The 17,946-nt window shown below is 37.5% G+C and overlaps 2 protein-coding genes across 2 annotated transcripts in view; one reads left to right on the top strand and one right to left on the bottom strand.

Annotated features, from left to right (window-relative positions):
* Window positions 1–17,946, top strand: part of LOC110025760 (CRM-domain containing factor CFM2, chloroplastic) — a 56,030-nt gene that overhangs the window by 16,408 nt on the left and 21,676 nt on the right. The window contains 8 exon segments of the mRNA XM_020726406.1: window positions 4,956–5,248; window positions 5,344–5,403; window positions 5,487–5,663; window positions 11,031–11,123; window positions 11,235–11,354; window positions 11,473–11,713; window positions 13,374–13,504; window positions 13,591–13,825. Of these exon segments, the coding sequence (XP_020582065.1) occupies window positions 4,956–5,248; window positions 5,344–5,403; window positions 5,487–5,663; window positions 11,031–11,123; window positions 11,235–11,354; window positions 11,473–11,713; window positions 13,374–13,504; window positions 13,591–13,794 (1,319 nt within the window). The 3' untranslated portion in view covers window positions 13,795–13,825.
* Window positions 15,995–17,946, bottom strand: part of LOC110025770 (exportin-4-like) — a gene marked incomplete at its 5' end in the record, with an annotated part of 120,471 nt that continues 118,519 nt past the window's right edge. The window contains 1 exon segment of the mRNA XM_020726420.1: window positions 15,995–16,243. Coding sequence (XP_020582079.1) covers window positions 15,995–16,243 — 249 coding nt within the window.

The raw sequence follows: 17,946 nt of genomic DNA, 5'->3' as shown, positions 1-17,946 counted from the left end.
AAAACCCTGACCGTAGATCCCCGTGATCTACGGTCAGGATCGGACACCGCATGCAGAGATGCATGCGGTGTCCGTACGCAATAATTTCTCCTAATGAAGACCTTGTCTCATCCTCTATCACGTTGAACAGCCGCACGACTCGCGTCCGCGACCCAGACCCTGGCTCGACTCCTTTCGCTCAATATCGTCTCGCTGCACCGAAGCCCTCCGCATGCCTCCTCTCCTCTTTGTGTAAAACAACCCTCCACTAACTTGCTTCGCCGGCCTCTCCACCGAAAGCGCTTCCCCGCTCACCTCTTGGCTCGACTCCGCTTCACTCTTGCTTCATTTGTTCGGATAGGGATCTAGGAATCTTTGTGCAAGACTGCTCCCGCTCGCTCCTCAGCTTAGTCTTCCTCCTCTATTGCTCTCGACGTCAATAGCACGCGAATCACAAAGGAGCTTCAGCTCCAGACACTTTCTTCAGGCTCTAAAATCATTAAGCTTTTCGAGACCCGCTAATCTGAGCTCTGTTAATTTGAACTGGGTATTTCTTTGGATCTCCTGTTATTATTATTATTTTCATTTATTTATTTTCTTCTGTGCTCTTAATTATATGGTTTTTCTGCTTAAGCCTTTTGCCACTTAAATTTGTCTGCTTTTCAGGAAGCTAGTCGCAGCTTATTCTCATGGATTTGTTTTCTCTGTAAGGTTCTTATGTGCATCTATTATGTTTGCTGAGAATTACATTTTTTGCTTGTTGAATGAATGTTGTGGAGTCGCTTAGAATTAACTACTGTGCATGCTCCTAAGTTTGTGGAAGGAAGTTTTATGTAGCATGGATGAAGCAATATGTTAGATAAAGTAATTTCAATCCTTATGCATTTACATATCCAACACTCAAACTTCTATTCTTACATACATACCACTTATCTCTTACTTGTTTACATATCTAACGCCTCAACTTTACCCATCACATTTATACCATCTGAACTTTTCATATCACATAAAGCTTACTACGATTTCAATCTTTAAACACGGAATGCACTTTCTCATGCATAGTCAAGGTGGTAGGTATGTAAACATCGAAATTTGGGTGATGGGTATGTAAAAATATAGGGATTGAATGATGTGCATGCAAAATCCCTTTAATTGTGTTGTTCACTGAAATTGGGTTTTTATATGCAAACACACGCAGTGATTAACGTACATGCTTTGGGAACCTTTGTGATTCTCTTTGGAAGCTTTAATTGCTGCTATTTTGGAGGCTTTACATGTCGTGCTTGGTGTCGATATCTTTTTTTAGTAATTTATGAAGGTTTGGGGGCTGCCCTTGCGCGATACTTTCATTGTTTTTGGAGCCACTTTAGAAGCCGATTTTGGGCTGATTTGTGATCTTTGAATTTATTGTTTTGGAGGAAAATTTCGGCTGTATTTTTTGAGTTTATTTGGTGGCTTTTGGGCTTCATTTTTTTATTATGAATTGGAGAACTTTCGGGCCGATCAAAACATTCTCTTGGACCAAATTTAAGCACTCTTCTCGAGAGTCGATTCAATTACAGTTGTTGAAAAAATTGAAGCGCTTTTAGGACCGATTCACTTTCAACTTCCCTCTTTCTGGTTTGCTAGTTTTGGGAGTGGATCGATTCTTTTTTTTTTCCTTGCGTTTTACTTTTTTTGCTCAAACTGCTAAATTAAAAATGAGAATTTCTGATTTAGTTATTTTCTTGATTGATTTACAGCCTTAAAAAAATAAAAAGAAAGGTGAGGGAATTAAAAAAAAATGATATTTAGTCTATTGAGATGATTGAAACCTAAATGGGAAATAGGGTAGCAAACTATTCACAATTTCTTTTACATAAGAAGATTACAATTGTAATTGTGAGAATTATTGAGAATTGGGAGAAAGTAAGAGTTTAAATGATTTAAGAGTTAGGGGCATGAATTGAAAGATTAGTATGCTATCAATTAGGACCCCTAAACATTGGGTAGACTTAAGCCCAATTATTTTAATTAGGATTGAAGCACATTTCACGAATCTTTTTGCCAAAATTATATGTTTACCCCCTAGATCTTAAGAGCCTGATAGCGAGCTAAGTTTGATCTAAAGATGTTTGAGCATTAGTTGGAAAACACTTAATTGAAGACAAACACTTTAAAACACTTCAATGTCAAGTTAAAATATAGGCGTCTTAGATTTTAGGAGCGCACCCTATGTGAGAATTCATCTACCTAATTTTCAAATGAACACTGAAGCTAGACACCTGACCTTAATTTATAAGTTAAAGCAATAAACAATGTATGCACTAAACTGTGGTTCATGATTGATTTGATTAAATCAAATAGTGAAATTCTCGTCATAACTTGACCTAAAATGAAATCCAATGCTCCGGGATTTGAACTTGAATCTTACACTCAAATTCTCCTAACAATTGGGGACATTCCCAATTTCACATATAAATCACCCACCTTTGGTCCTTTATATGTGACGTTGTGTTTTGTTTTACTTGTTTGTCTTTTTCTTATGATTTGTTTCGAGTCTCTGTGGATCGATTTCAGTTTTTCTCAGGGCTTTTCATGTGCTACTCCGTTATTTATTCTATTATACATAAACACATGTTTGTCCTACTAGCTGAATTTCTGTACTATATTGTTACTTGCGACGTTGATTCATTTACAGGTGCAACAATAACAAGAAACTCAGGTAACCAAAAGTTTACAGTACATTTATAACACTTTATTGCATTTTCTTATGCTGCTTTTATTTATCGCACCTTATAGTGTTCTCATCTACTGAACTTCCTTATAGCATAGTTAGTTTATGCATTCTTAAAATCAACTACAAAACATTTTGGATATAGTCTGCTTTAGGAGGTATATAGTGGTATGTCCCCAAATAACAATATTGCACACTTACATATAAGACATTACACCGGAAACTATTACTACATGGAGCATGAAATAACTTTTCGTGGACAACACGACCGTGACGTAGCAGACGAAGGATGACTATCTGCAGCAGCAAAACAAGTTCACATCAGTTAAACCTTTCTATAGAATAAATAACAACCCATAAGACTTTGAGGTTGTTTGTTTAGCGCAACGTGAATCCTCGCATATTATCTTTAGGCTTTTGCACAACCCTGTTGTGCAATTATAATACTTTTAGGATTTTGAGGTTACCGTACGATACGACATAAATTCTCCTATCTTTCTAGGCTATTTGCACGATCAGATATCGTGCGAATGTAAGTCTTAAATTCTAAAAATAAATTGCAGGATTAAACATTGAATAACTTCATTTCAAAAACATAAAGCCAAACAATATGATAGTTGGGAGGTCACCGAAGTTTTCCTCGGATTCGTGATATCCCCTACTCTTCATTCTTTTGAATTCCTTAAAATAATTGTTCATATTTGAACCACTTTTATTTGACTTTCCCATGTCCAATCCTGGAAACCCAAACTTTGAAATCTTGAAGGCAGAACCGCTGATCTTAATCAAGAATCTTCTTAAGCTACCCCGACCATTTAAGATGTAATTAATTATAGGAGTTTGCCTCTATAGGGAACTTGGAACTCAGGAAAATAAACCCTATATAATCCTTATATTAGGAAGAGGAATTTGTCGGTCATACATAAAAGGTTTCGCAGGCCCAAACGGATATCATATAATTCTTTGGTTTGAGTGGTTGAACCTACTACAAGTGATATGTTTATTCTTCGGGATAGTGTATTACTTGTGGTATCGCGTTTAGCTGTTCAAACTATCCAATATGTGAGACCTGTTTGGTCTCATTTATTTTAAAATCAAAATAATATTTTTTTAAGAAAATCAAAATTACATTTATATCTATCTATACTTAAATTTCAAATTCAAATCCATTATTATTTTCCAAAAAAAAAATCCCGACCGACAACGTCATGGATATATTTTTATATTTAATTAATTATTAATATAAAATATATATTTTCCATTATTCTTTGTTAAAAATATCACAAAACATTATGCAAAATTAAAATTTGACTTCATAAATAAATTTTTATAATTAGCTATAATATAAAACCCTAGATATAATATGTTTCAACTACTTATCTACTAAATTTAAAAATTCCTATGATTACAAAAAGGGATTACTAATTCTGATAAGTGTCGATATCTGATATGTGTCTAGTACGGATACATCATATTTTTAAAAGTGTTGGTGTTACATAGTTGAGAACTTTGTTTTCTTGGCTTTAGGCTTTCAGAGGGTGCTAGCCTCTATAGTTCTCTACTCATCTAAATTGTATTAGAGAAGTGTCAATCATGGATATCATGATGCTCTGTAGTAGTTAACTCCTTGTACCGTTGGAAGGCCTAAATCTTCTTCTCCTTGACAATGTATTTCCTTATTCTATTAAGTTATTAGTATTGCAAGAGTCCTAGTATTGGTTAAATTTGATACAACTAGGATTTCAATTGTGGTGTAAATATTCATTTTCATATTAAAATTTCATGGTTCAAATTTCTCATTTTCTTTGAATTAGATATCTTTTGGTTCTGATTTTACATGTTTTTGAGTTTATAAATTTGAATATGTATGATTAATTGTCTTTGATCAAAGATTTTTTTTTTTTAATGATTAATATTCATTGCATCATCATAGCTGCATTAAAAATTATGTATCATAAGACATCCCTCATGAATATGTGGGATTTGAGGGAAAAAACTGCTATTAAGGTTTATAGAATATCAATTCTACTTCATTTAAATTTTTATTCTAGAGTTCTGCCAAAAGGTAACTTTTGCATCGTTCAATGGTGGTTCTGGATTTAGGAAGCAACCATTAGATTGTTTTTGCCTCCTTTTGCTCATTATAGCTCTTATTTCATTATTTTTTCTTCTGGAAGGTTATGATACATGTTCTTTATTACTCTGGTAGAATGATTGTTTTGGATTCTTGAAAATTGTCCAATTCCTCTCACTTGCATAGGTAAAAGAGGTGTTTTTGACGGTACTATTGAAAATATGCACCTTCATTGGAAATATCGGGAACTTGTAAAGATAATCTTTAAGGAACGGTACTTAGAAAATGTTGAAAGAACTGCTCGTATCTTAGAGGCTGAAAGTGGTGGCATACTTGTAGCGGTTGAGAGAGTCAATAATGGTTATGCAGTTGTTGTCTACAGAGGGAAAAACTACCGGAGACCTGCACACTTGAGGCCTAAGACACTCCTAAACAAAAAGGAAGCACTGAAACGTTCTATTGAAGCTCAACGCTCTGAGGTGCATTTTTCTTTTCTTGTTTTATGAAGTTACAATATATAGCTTAGTATAATAAATGATCACCTATGTTTCTCATTTTTTTTCCTTTTTTGTAGTCTCTGAAACTTCATGCTTTGCATCTTTCAAAAACTATAGATCAGATAGATTATAAGATTGTGAGTGAACTTTTTCTTTTATCATTCTTCTAGTTTTTATGTCATTGATATTTGTTATTAGCTGACTGCAATCAGTTTTCCAGGCCAATAATGATTTGAAGATGAACATGCTTTCATCATCTGAGTTTGAGGGGCCAAATTCCTCGAATGAAATAAGTGATGAGATTGGACCATTGAAAATAGAGAATTACAATGTTTCTGAACCAGAAATAGAGTCCAATATATATTTTCAATCGGGCCTCAATGGAGAAAATGTTGAGGTAAGGAATCATGCCAAAGTTGGCATACTAATGCTATATAACTCATTGATTACAGTTTTCTATCTTAGCAGCGACAATTTCAAATGGAAGTAAATTTTGATTGGCATAATGATTGTGCATACAATTACTCTTGTTTGCTATAGTTGGGATAAGGCTAACGATGATAACGGGGGCTTTGAGTGCCGAACCGGTTGGAGAGCACAGAGCCGGTTCAGCTTTGTTGCTGCTTGGGCCGGCCGGTCCAAGGGGACTGGTTTTACCGCCTAAGGGGACGGGCCACCCCTTCCTTACTTATCTACTATTATGAATAGGTTGTTTGTTGTGTTTAGGGTTAGTTTTGCTGAGTGTTTCTGTTTGGACAGCCGCTGGCGTCCCCTTTTTCTTTTCTAGGACTATATTCGAGGACGTATGGTGCTTCGGCTATATCTCACTTCGAGGCGGTGATTTTCCCCAACCTCCCCCTCACCTGCAACCTCTCTCTCGCTGTCGCGTTCGCCATACCTGTTGCAGTTTGCCCTGAAGACAGCAGTTCTGCTGTCCACTGCAGCCCCCAAAATTTCCACCATCTCATCATTTTTCTCCCTCCTTTTTTACCAGCCGCCCCTATCCTTCTGCCTTGCCGCTGCTACCCTGCTCGGACCTTAATCTCCCTGCCGAACCTGCCTTACAACCTGTAGCCTCAAGGTTTCTCCTCCCCAACCTGCTGACTGCAACCCATCATTCCTCCACACCTGCCGCCTTGAACCCCCCACGCCCTACCTGCTGCCATATTTCCGTCTCCAGCCATCCTAAATCAACTGTCCTCCTCTACCCTTCTTCCCCAAGCCACACACTTGAACCCGTAACCCCAACCTACTTCCATCCGGCACTGACCAACCACGTCCTCACCTTAGGGTGTCGTGTTTGTTGTCATTATTTTTTGTTTTGAAGATTATTTGTTGTACTCTTTTGAATTTCAATAATAATATTTCATTTCTATTGTAGTTTGGGGTAACCTCGATATCAATTGGTATCAGAACTAGCTTAATCCTAGTCATATCTTATAGTTTCCTAACATCCGTCTTACTCATCCATCAAAAATTTTCTTTTTTATTCCCAAACCATAGCCAAAACTTTGACCTAATTTTGTAAATTATTTTGCGCTCCCTCTTTCACCTCCAAACTCTAAACTCAATCATGCCACCAAGGAGATACATGCTCGAGCCTACTAGGGAAGAGATACAGTGAGAGATCCGCCGACTTAAGCGTAGGCTTACATTGAGGGTGAAACCCTAAGGTGAAATTACCTTTGATCATGATAAGGAAAGTCTAAGGGGCCAAAGAGACAAATATTTCAAACCCTTTCATAAGGAGGATTTCAGTGACGAAGAAGACAGACCACGACACTTTGAAATCTAATATCAGAGGAGGTCGAGAGAAGATGCCACCTATGGAGGACACATGGACATCATAATAAAGGTGGATCCACCAGAGATCGATAGAGGTGTGGATCTAGACGACTTTATCGAATGCTACAATTCGTTGAGCGGATTTTCGAGTATAAAGAGGTGTTTGAAGATAAAAGGGTGAAGCTTGCAGCTATGAAATTGAGAAAGAGAGTCTTTTTGTGGTGAGACAACTTGCAGAGGCAGAGGAAGAGAGAATACAATAACAAGATTATCAAGTTGGAGAAGATGCGGAAGGCGGCGTAGAGAAAATACGAACCTCCTCACTACTTCTAGAATATGTTTCTGTGACTCCATCTATGTAGAGAGACCTATTAGTAGAGGAGTTCACGGAGTAGTTTGACCAATTGCTGATGAAAAGCGATTTTATTGAGCTAGAGAAACACATCATAGCCATTGTCTGGTGGGTTTGAAGCTCGCTATTAGCAATGTGGTGTAGCTGTAACCTTATTGGTCATTTGGAGATGTTCAGATCTTAGCCTTGAAAGTGAAAAAATAGCAGAAACATAGTAGAAACTGCCACAACCATCTATAGTTGGAGACACCAAAAGGAGTATTCCTTAGAAAGTTGAGAAACTTGGTTTGGATTAGGTTAGAGCCACCCTCAGTGAGAAGAAGTCTAAGAAAAGTAGCATGCCTACTACAATCTCTACCCAAAATTGCTTCAAATGCAACGGATTTGGGCACATCGCCTTCAACTGCCCGACAAGCCGAATTGTGTCTTTTACCTAGGAGGGCATCGTGGAGGAGGTTAGAGATGAGGAGGCGGCTGAAGAACGGGGTGAGGTTTATCAACTTCCATTGGACTAGGGTGAAATGCTCGTGGTTCAACGGGTCTTACAGACGTAGGATATGAGAGATCCACAGTGGCTTTACAATAATACATTCCACATCCGTTGCACTGTGAACGAGAAGATCTGCAGTCCCACATCAATGTAGGGAGCAACAAGAATGTTACATCTATGCATATGTTAGAGAAATTGAGCCGCATGTCACGACCCAACCCGGGGATTAAAGTTATCTAAGATGGGAATAAACGACAAAAATAAATTCTTTGTTATTCAGTTTATATTACAAATAATTTAATATTCAAATATTCATGAAAGAGTCGCTAAGGAAAGAATTTAACAAGTATAAATTTGTACATTTCCGATTGTTGCACTCGCCGCATATATATATATATATATATATATATATTTGCTCTTCTATTTATCTTGTTCAAAAACTCAAAACCTAACAAATATTTAAACAACATGACGAGTTATTTAATGATAAATTGGGAGTAATCACATTTTTAAACTACAATAACCCATGGAAAAGAAATCAGTATGCATGCTTGTTTTTTATATTTTTATAAGAAATCTTTAATATGCTAGTTTTTCTTATTTTTATAAGAAATTCTATGCATGTTGATGTATGTATTAATGACATTTTTTAAATTTTAAATCTTATATATGCATTTACTTTACTTTCTTTTTACTTTTACTTTATACTCTTTACATACACATCCGTGTGTTTGAGGATCACCATCAACAAAATCGAACACACCCCCGACTAATATATCCCGTAGGTGCATCGGTTAGCGATCTAAAAATAAAAGTTGTCTGGGGTGAAAAGTCCCTTATCCGCCCTTAATCGATATTATCATGCCACCTTTTGTTGGGAGACTGTGACGATTTGACTATATATCTTAGCATGACAGGTTCGGAAATACCTACTCCTTCAACAAGAAGGGGAATCATCCTTCTTCTTTTAGCAATGCCCTAGATCATAAGAACCCTTGTCAGCAGAGCAGTGTCGGTGGGACCAGTTTTGGTGACGACATAGGATGATAGGACTGAGACAATGTTTCCAGACATGGGACAATCATGATAGAGGTTATTTTAATACATCAAGATCAATACCCTACTACCATGGCCACCATCATTCAGGGAGGCTCATGTTACCTTCACTTCAGATCAGGTTGAGCCAATCTTGGGCTATTTTGGAAGGATTTAGTTGTATGTGTGACATGCAGGCCCGAGCCAGGTCAGTAATGAGGTCACATAATATTGGACCGATATTGTATTTGCTCGGAAATGGGGAAGATTCCACAAGTGCTTTGGGAGAGTACAATCGTCCATGGGATCGAGGAGCTTTTAGAATTGCAGACGAAGAGCCATACGCTTTGATAAATGAAGTTGAAGCTCCCCCAATCTCGGGGGATTGGCACAGGTTTTGGGAGGGCTGAACCGACTGGAGAGCACAAAACCATTTCAGCCTTGCAACTGCTTGGGCCGGCTAGTCCAAGGAGGTTAGTTTTAGTGCTCAAGGGGAAGAGCCTCCCCCTCCTTACTTATCTGCAATTATAAATATGTCATTGCTTTGTTTAGGGTTAGTTTTGCGACGAATTTTATTTGGATAGCCGTCGGCATCCCCTTTTTCCCTTTTAGGGTTGTATCCGAGAACGAGTAGTGCTCTGGGTGTATCTCGCTCCGAGCTGGTGATTATCTCCGACCTCCCTGTCCCCGCAACCTCCCTCTTGCTTTATTTGCTGCAGTTTGCCCAAAGGCAAAAGTTCTGTTGTGCACCGCAGCCCCCAAACCTTCCACCTTCCCATCACTTTCCTCCCTCCCTTCTTGCTAGCCGCAGTCCCAACCCTTCTCCCTTGCTGCTGCTACCCTGCCTGCGCTGCAACCTCCCTGCCGAACCTGCCATCAACCTGCTGCCTTCCAACCTGTAGCGGCAGGACCTCTCCACCCCAATCTGCTGACCGCAACCCATCATTCCTCCACACCTGCTGCCTTGAATCCTCCCCCACATCCTACCTGCTGCCATATTCCCGTCTCCAGCCATCCTACTCCAACCGTCACCCTCCACCCCTCTTCCAACCACTACCTTCCATCTTCCCCATGCCACACACCCGAACCCATAACCCCAACCTACCCCACCTACTTCCAGCTGGCACTCACCATTGACATCCTCACCCTAGGGTGTCCTGTTTATTGTTTTTATTTCATATTTTGAAGAGTATTTGTTGTACCATTTTGAATTTGAGTAATACTATTTCATTTCTATTGTGATTTGGGTTAACTCCGGTATCAGATGATGTGGGTGAATCTATATTGCTATAATTAGAATGGGAGACCATGTTGCCAGAAATGATTTATTTCTCTGAAACTGCACATTCTTGCACCGTTTCTCTTTTTGAACTCTCTAGTAAGTCAAATTATTGTCTATTTTTTAATTTCTTTTTCTCTTATTCCAACATTACCATCTAGTGCCAGCTTGCATGAATTAATTTCTATTTATTTTTTATTTTGTTTCGTCTAACTTGCATCAAGTTTATATGAATGCTAGAGTTTCTCAAGTTACTCTACAATAGAGCAAAATTTTTATATTCAAGATAATTTAAATCTTATTTTGAATGTCATATGAATATTCGTTGAATAGGCTGTAAAGAGAATTTTTACACGATTAATTTGCTCTACTTTCTGAACATTGGAAAACATAGAGTGACTGACTATACCCATTTTTTTGGCAAATTTTAATTAGTTTGTTTGTCATTTATGTATTACTACTCATCATAACTTTGTGAAATCTTTAATACACTATTTTATTTAAATGACAATTGTGATTTTTTGTATTTTTTGTGGTAGATCGTTAATTTATGTACGAATTACTTCACTAAAATTTAAGTTTTCATTATATGATAGGATTGCATGCTTCAGTTTTGCAATCTATTTTTACATGATAAATTCATAGATGTGCGTGTATGTTTAACATGAACAAGCCTATGATTATGTTTTCTATTGAAAGCTGGTTGAGATTGTTTTCGCCAAAAAAAAAATCATTTGGTCGGCATTGTAAAACATTCAAGTAGGTTTTGTTTTGCTTTATTTATTTGGTGTCTTATTTCTTCTCAATGATCATGTCTGTCAAGGAAGTGAATGAAGTCAATAAAGAACCCTTCCACCCTGTAGATTATGGTAATATCCCAAGCAATAAAATGGAAACGTTCATTGTTCCAAATCAGGTAATCAAGTCTATATCATCTCTTATTTGTGAATATCTAAACTTACTTCTGTTCTCCCTTATTTGAAAGTTTGAAATTTTTATGTATACTCAACCTTCACATTTGTAGCAGAACATGGTAGTTTTGGAAAATCAAAATGAGAATCACGATGCTAATTTAGCTGAACATTGTTTAGCACCTAGAAGAAACATTGCTCTGTATGGAAGTGAAAGAAAATCTCTGGATCCGGAGGTTTTATTACCAATGATCCCAGCTTTTTATCTTTCTTTTTTCTAGTTTACCGTTTCTAGTATGCAGGCCTGAGGTTTTTTTTTTTGCCTTCTTTCTGTTTTTTGTGTGTAAAATGAAGAAGTTCGATCAAGTTTCAAGTCCTACTATCTGCAGTGCCTCTGGATCTTTCAAGGAACTATTTATAAATTTTTCACGTGGAGGAGCGCAAAGCTTATTGTGCTCGTCCTCTTTGGAAAGTAGTGGAGAACGAGAATCTGATGTTAAATCTATTTTCAGACCAGCTCCTCTTTCAAATAGAGAGAGACTTTTTTTGCGCAAGCAAGCACTCAAGATGAGGAAACGTCCTATTCTAGCTGTTGGTAGCAATCTTTTCTCATTTTCTCTGTACATGATTAGAACTTGTCTTTTATGAATGTTCATGCTTTTTTCCATGTAAAAATTGATTTTCCGAAACTTGAGCAATATGTGTACATATTGTCATTTTTCTTCTTTTTCGTGAAAATCACATATGCACCAAATTTGATGTATCCCACATCCAAAAAATTACAATTAAAAAAAAGGAATTTTATTGAATCAAAGTTGAATGTCATGTAATATATGTCTCATAAACCTTTTTTATATTCAAGTTCATGAAATAATTAACTCATGAAGAATCTAAAAAAAATACAATAGATTCATAAAATAAGTCAAATTAGAAATGTTGACTATTGAATTGTTATCACAACTTCATGGACTTTCTAATTTATATGCATTATTTTATTACTACCTTTCTTGCATTTAATTTTTTATTGGCTCTTGCAGGAAATCTTTCTACATTCAAATTCATCATTATTTTACCTTTGGCTTAGATTGCACATACCGTCTATTGCTTCAACATCAAGCTTATAATTGTTATTGTTAACAGCTATTTTTTTCTTTGCAGTTATTCTTATACAATTGAAATCTCAATAGTAGCAAATTTTATCAAAAGGAAAGGTTTTGCAATTAATGACCATTAAATACTTTTCTTTTTTTTACTTCTTTCATTGTAAGCTCGAAAATATGAGAGATTAAACTAAATGACAGTGCAATGATCAGTTTAATTTGATGAAATCAACAAGAAATTTGAATTATGAAGATCCAGAGAACACTCAATTTTAAGTGCAATTGAAATCTCAATAGTAGCAAATTTGATCGAAATTAAGGATTTTGCAATGCCAAAAGTAGCAAAGTGTAGAGATCACCAAAGTTAAAAAGATTTAGACCTCGCACCGGTACAAGGGGATAATTTCCCATAATAGGTTGCTTATCACAATTGACTGAACTAGAAGGATCCTACGTCTAAAAAGTACGTAAGATTGAAATCTAATTTTTTTTTTTTTGTATAAAATTTGAATGCTATACATGCCTCGTACATGTATTTATAAACATGTAATCCATTGTTTTCCTTAAGTTGGTAAGTTATGTATGATTCAGGTGCCATTCAAATTCAAGAAAAATTTTTAATTCTGTCCATCTAGTATAAAAACGGAGATCCCCATCACTATATTTCCGGTTTCTTCTTATTATTAGAACTCTTTTATTCTCCACAATTCAAGCCATCAATGTTTTACTACAATGTTTTCTTCTACTGAGCTCTATGAATCTTCCTGTTAGTCTGAACATTCAAGATGAGAATAGAGTATTTCGACTTAAGCTTTAGGCTGATTTTTGCTTGTTTAACCTGGCGGAGCAATGTTTAGGAATTATGATTACCCCTTTGAGGCTGGTTTTCATAAATAGAATTTGAAATTAGAACCTCTCTCCATTGTGCCAGGGCAAGGCTCCATTCATCAATCCCTCCCTTTCTCGCTCTATAGCTGGAGGCTCATGCACTGTATATATTTTTTTTATTTTACTATAATTTTGAATTGAAATCGACTTAAATATGAATTTAAAGTTTTTTTCTTTTTTTTCCTGGGAAAAGATTCTTAAACTGCTCCACTTTACTGGACTTAAATATCTAGGAAAGTTTTAAAGTCTGTTTTGTTCTATTTTCAGGAAGGAACAATATTCTGACTGGTGTTGTGAAAACAATTAAGACACACTTCAGGAAGCATCCACTTGCCATCGTGAACATTAAAGGGAGGGCCAAGGAAACTTCAGTTCAAGAGCTAATATTTAAGCTAGAGGTAAGTGCAGTCAATGTGCTTGGATTTGGTGCGTATTAATGAATCAATTTTTTTTCTCCTAATATCTTTTTTTTTTCTATTGGCAGCAAGCAACAGGGTCTGTTTTGGTCTCAAGAGAACCCAACAAGGTAATCTTATACAGAGGCTGGGGTGAACGAGACGTACCTGGAGGCATAAAGAAAATTGATGCGAACAAGGCGCCCATGGAAGTCAAGGAAGGGCTGGTTTCCCATCAGCTAATTGAAGCCATCAGAAGGGAATGTGGAGTACCATCTACTGAAGCACAATAAAAATTAGTAGATGTTTGCTGATTGATTTCAGGTTTGATAATTCTTTTTTTAACCCTGATTTGATTCTTAATTTGTGGATAGCATGAATATCTATTGTATGATGAACAAATGTTTTGGGACTGTATGCAAATATACCAAACTTATCAGGTAATCATTTTGATCAAAATTTTAAATTCTTGGCTGATTTGTGGTTGTATCCATTTCGATTATTGCACGAGCATTCTATGTTTAGATTACAACTGAATTGGGTTGCCGGGCTGAGGGCCAATATTTTTTTCTAAAATTTATATTGCATATGATAGGCGATGTTAACGAGATATGGACACCCAATGCCCAATGTGGTAAGCAACCCCAACATGCTACGCAGTCACTTGAGTGAACATTGGTTTTGAAAAAGTATTTAACTCATTTCACTATGAGGAATACTGTTGAATAATATAAAATATTGATCATCACATTATATATTTTAGGCCATATCAATAACTTTTTAAGTAATATTACACTTTAAGTTTCAAAATTTGCTAAATAAATTATCTTAAATAAAGTACCCAATATACAAATTTAATAATTAAAAATGCTTGAGCTATATACTTTTGTAATCTAGCAAAGCTTGTGGATAATCTGATTTTCATTACTATCTGGTTTGTCTTTATCATCATCCATACTATCTTCTTCATAACTAGATTTATATCCCGACATCTTTTTTTTTCTCCTTGGATGCATGTTGAAGAGTTAGCACTTACGGATCTTTCACCTGTATATGATTTAACTTGTTTTCTAGTAAGCATCCTTCTTTCTTGATTCTAAAGTCTTTTCCAAATCACTTAATGTCAAATTATTAGCATAAAAGATCAACTTATTTTTTATGTTTTAAGTAGTAGCACCCATTCTAGCAATCAAGGCAAGAGACTTCCGTTTCTCTTTAGTTAGTGGCTCCATGGACCATTGTATTGATGCAGGTGTCCAACACCCTACGTGGCAATTGCTGCGATTTCCTTTGCCCCATACCGTTTGGTCCAAGCAAAGGAGGGACTAACCATTCCTTTCGGTCATTGGCTTCCCTCCTATTTTGAGACGGGGACCCACTCCTCTTTATCCTAGGTCTATAAGTATGTTGTGGTCGTGCTTTATGTCAGTTTTTTATTGTATTTCTGCCATGACAGCAATCAACGCCCCTTGTTTTCTCTTCTAAGACTGTATTTAAGGGCAAGCGTTGTTACGACTATATCTCGTTCCGAGTTGATGATTATCTTTAAATTGTCGAGTGATGCTCTGGCTGTATCTCGCTGACGAGATGATTCTCATCCTTCGACAACTCCCCCTACAACCTTTCCTCTGCTGCCGCCTTCACTGTATGTGTTGCAACCACCAAAAACAGTCTCTTTATTGTTTTCTTGCAGCCCCTTCCATGTTGCCTGCTATTTCCCTCATAGACGAGGGACAAGGTACCGATATTTGATGGTGATCTTGTTGATAACTTGGCTATCGATGCTCATTCTTCTGTAGCCGTTTTTCTTGGGTACCATAAGAGCGGGAACAACCCACTCCTGGTGCTATCTCTCACTAATCTCCTAGTAATGCAACCCTGCACCTAACATTGTAACTTCTCGTACTTTGCTGCCCTCAACTTGTATGTGAGCCTTTTTGGCAACAATGGAAGATAAGATCTACGGTATGATGGATATCTCTCAGCAGCAGTAAACACTTTGGCAGGCTGTCAGTCATCATCTCCTGAAACTCGACTAACAACAACTTGACCATCTCTGGTTGATTAGTCTCCTCAGTTCCCTTTAAAGATGACTAACTCCAGTGCCACTGAGGCTTCTTGAATTGACCACATAAAAGAAACAACTTGACCATCTCTGGTTGATTAGTCTCCTTTAAAGATGACTAACTCCGGTGCCACTGAGGCTTCTTGAATTGACCACATAAAAGTGGTGCGTGGTACTTTAGGCTTATACCCTACAGGTGTAACTGCTCCAGAATCCTTGATGGTTAAGAGAATGATGTACTTCCCATCTGTGAATGCGTAAGTGTTCTTGAACTCGTCATGTTGTGTCTTGTAATCGAACTGCCACAGTCTCCTCGATAGGATGTGGCAAATATTAATGGGCACTACGTCACACCACACTTGGTCATGTAGTCTCTAATAGAAAACCTTACAAGGCATTGCTAATCCACTCGTATCTCGTTTCCTTTCTTAAGCCACGTTAGAGAATAGGACTGGGAGTGTTTTTGTATAGTCAGATCCAACTTCTTCATCATGAAAGCGGAGTACACGTTCACATCTTCCTTTGTCAATGATGAGGTTGCGAACTTTCCCTCTCGTCATACACCTGGTGTCGTGCACCTCAACCATGAGTGATTCCTCTGTGATTATGTCTGCAGAACTTTTCTTACAACCATGATCCTCAGTTGTTTCTTTATCACTTGCTTTCTCCACGGCAACCTACTCGGTAAAGGAAACCACTCGGTTCATTGGGCAGTTGGAGGTGATGTGGTCATATTCGTGGCATCAAAAGTATATTAGATTGAAAGGTGTGCTGCTCTTTTCAGGCTTTTCTCAACTCTAATCTGTCTTGTCAATACCTTGTCCAGTCCTTCCCTATCCTCCTGGTGTGCTCCCGTTGGGATCTTCCGTCGTAGGGGGTTGTCTAAATTGAGGTGGGTACCTCTAATCTCTCTATTAATGCTCTACCTTTAGTGCTAAGGTTTGTACATCTCTTAGTGTCCAATAAGTTTGCAACTGGACCATATTATTGATGGCAGGCCTCAGGCGTCCCAAATACGTGGCTATGGAGTGCTCCTCTATCTCTTTCAGTTCATAATTCAATTAGGACTACATAAATTATGCCGTGTATTCCTCCACTGATAGCTCTTTTTGCTGCAAGTAGTAGAGTTTCATGAAAATATCATACTGGTAGTGCAGGCCAGCTTAGGTAGGTATTGTTGTTGCATCACCATTTTCATCTTTTGCCAAAAAGTGACTTTTATCTCGTCGACTGCTTAGGTACGTATTTTTGGTCCGCTTGATGGCAACGAGCTTCACGCTTCTATCATCGAGCACATTCTTATATTCAAAGATCCACTCAATAGTCTTCTTCCACTCGAGAAAATATTCTAGATTTGTCCTCTCATTGCTGAAGTCTGGTAGGTCCATCTTAACTCCCAGATTTTTATACCCTTCAGTAGGCATCTCTTGGCCTCCTTTGATACTGAATTTCGAAACACCTGATTTGATTCTCCTCATAATTAAAATCATCCCTATGAAAGGGGTTTAACTATTCTTCCAACTATTCTCCACAGATCTCACTATTACGGTCAACGGTGACCTCACCCATGGACCTTTCCTCAATGAGCTCAAGCCGTTATAGCATTTGGCGGAGTATTCGTATGTCATCCATGATAAAGTCTTGATCAAGTTTCTACAATTGCCTTCTCGGTGACATAGTTAGGGTTTTGTGGTGGATAGGTGGAAGGAGGTGTGAAGGGTGGGGGGTAGGTTTGGGTATGATAGATGATAGAAACCTTAGGACATGACTAGGATTAGGATAACTCTGCTACTAAATGATATTAAAGTTAACCCAAACGAAAATGAGAAATACAAATTTTATTTTAGAAACAAATATTGGTTGCAATAGACACACACCTAAATAGGAAATAACAATAAACACTCAACACAAACACCAACACCAACTAGGGCGTGGATCAATGGTGGTGGTGTTGTGATTGTGGGAGGAATATTGAATTTGGATGGTTGGATGGTCGAGAGGTGACAAGAAGAAGGGGCTACAACATCAGGGGAAGGTGATTGCGGGGTGGGGGTAGTGGTGTTGAGTTGCAACAAGAAGGTTTTGATAGGTTGGTGGAAGAGTGTTGGCTAAGTTTTTGTGGCTGGAAAGGGGCGGCAACAAGGCTTCAGGGGCTAGATGGAATGGGTGAGAGCTGGATAGCAGCAGGACTGTCGAGTAAATAATTCCTACAGGGATGGTAGCTGGATAGGCAGCCGAGATGAAGATTTGGGAAGCAGTGAAGGGTAGATAAACACTATATCAACACGAGTTACTCTCAAAGTACCTTCTCACATTCAGCTACACTGGATGATGATAGTTGTCCTGACAGAAAGTCGAATCAAAAGTTTATATATATATA

This window comes from Phalaenopsis equestris, unplaced genomic scaffold (genome assembly GCF_001263595.1).
Source record: "Phalaenopsis equestris unplaced genomic scaffold, ASM126359v1 Scaffold000329, whole genome shotgun sequence".
In the NCBI taxonomy this organism is placed as follows: domain Eukaryota; kingdom Viridiplantae; phylum Streptophyta; class Magnoliopsida; order Asparagales; family Orchidaceae; genus Phalaenopsis; species Phalaenopsis equestris.
Note: the sequence above shows the minus strand (reverse complement) of the source record. Positions and strands in the feature narration are given on the sequence as shown.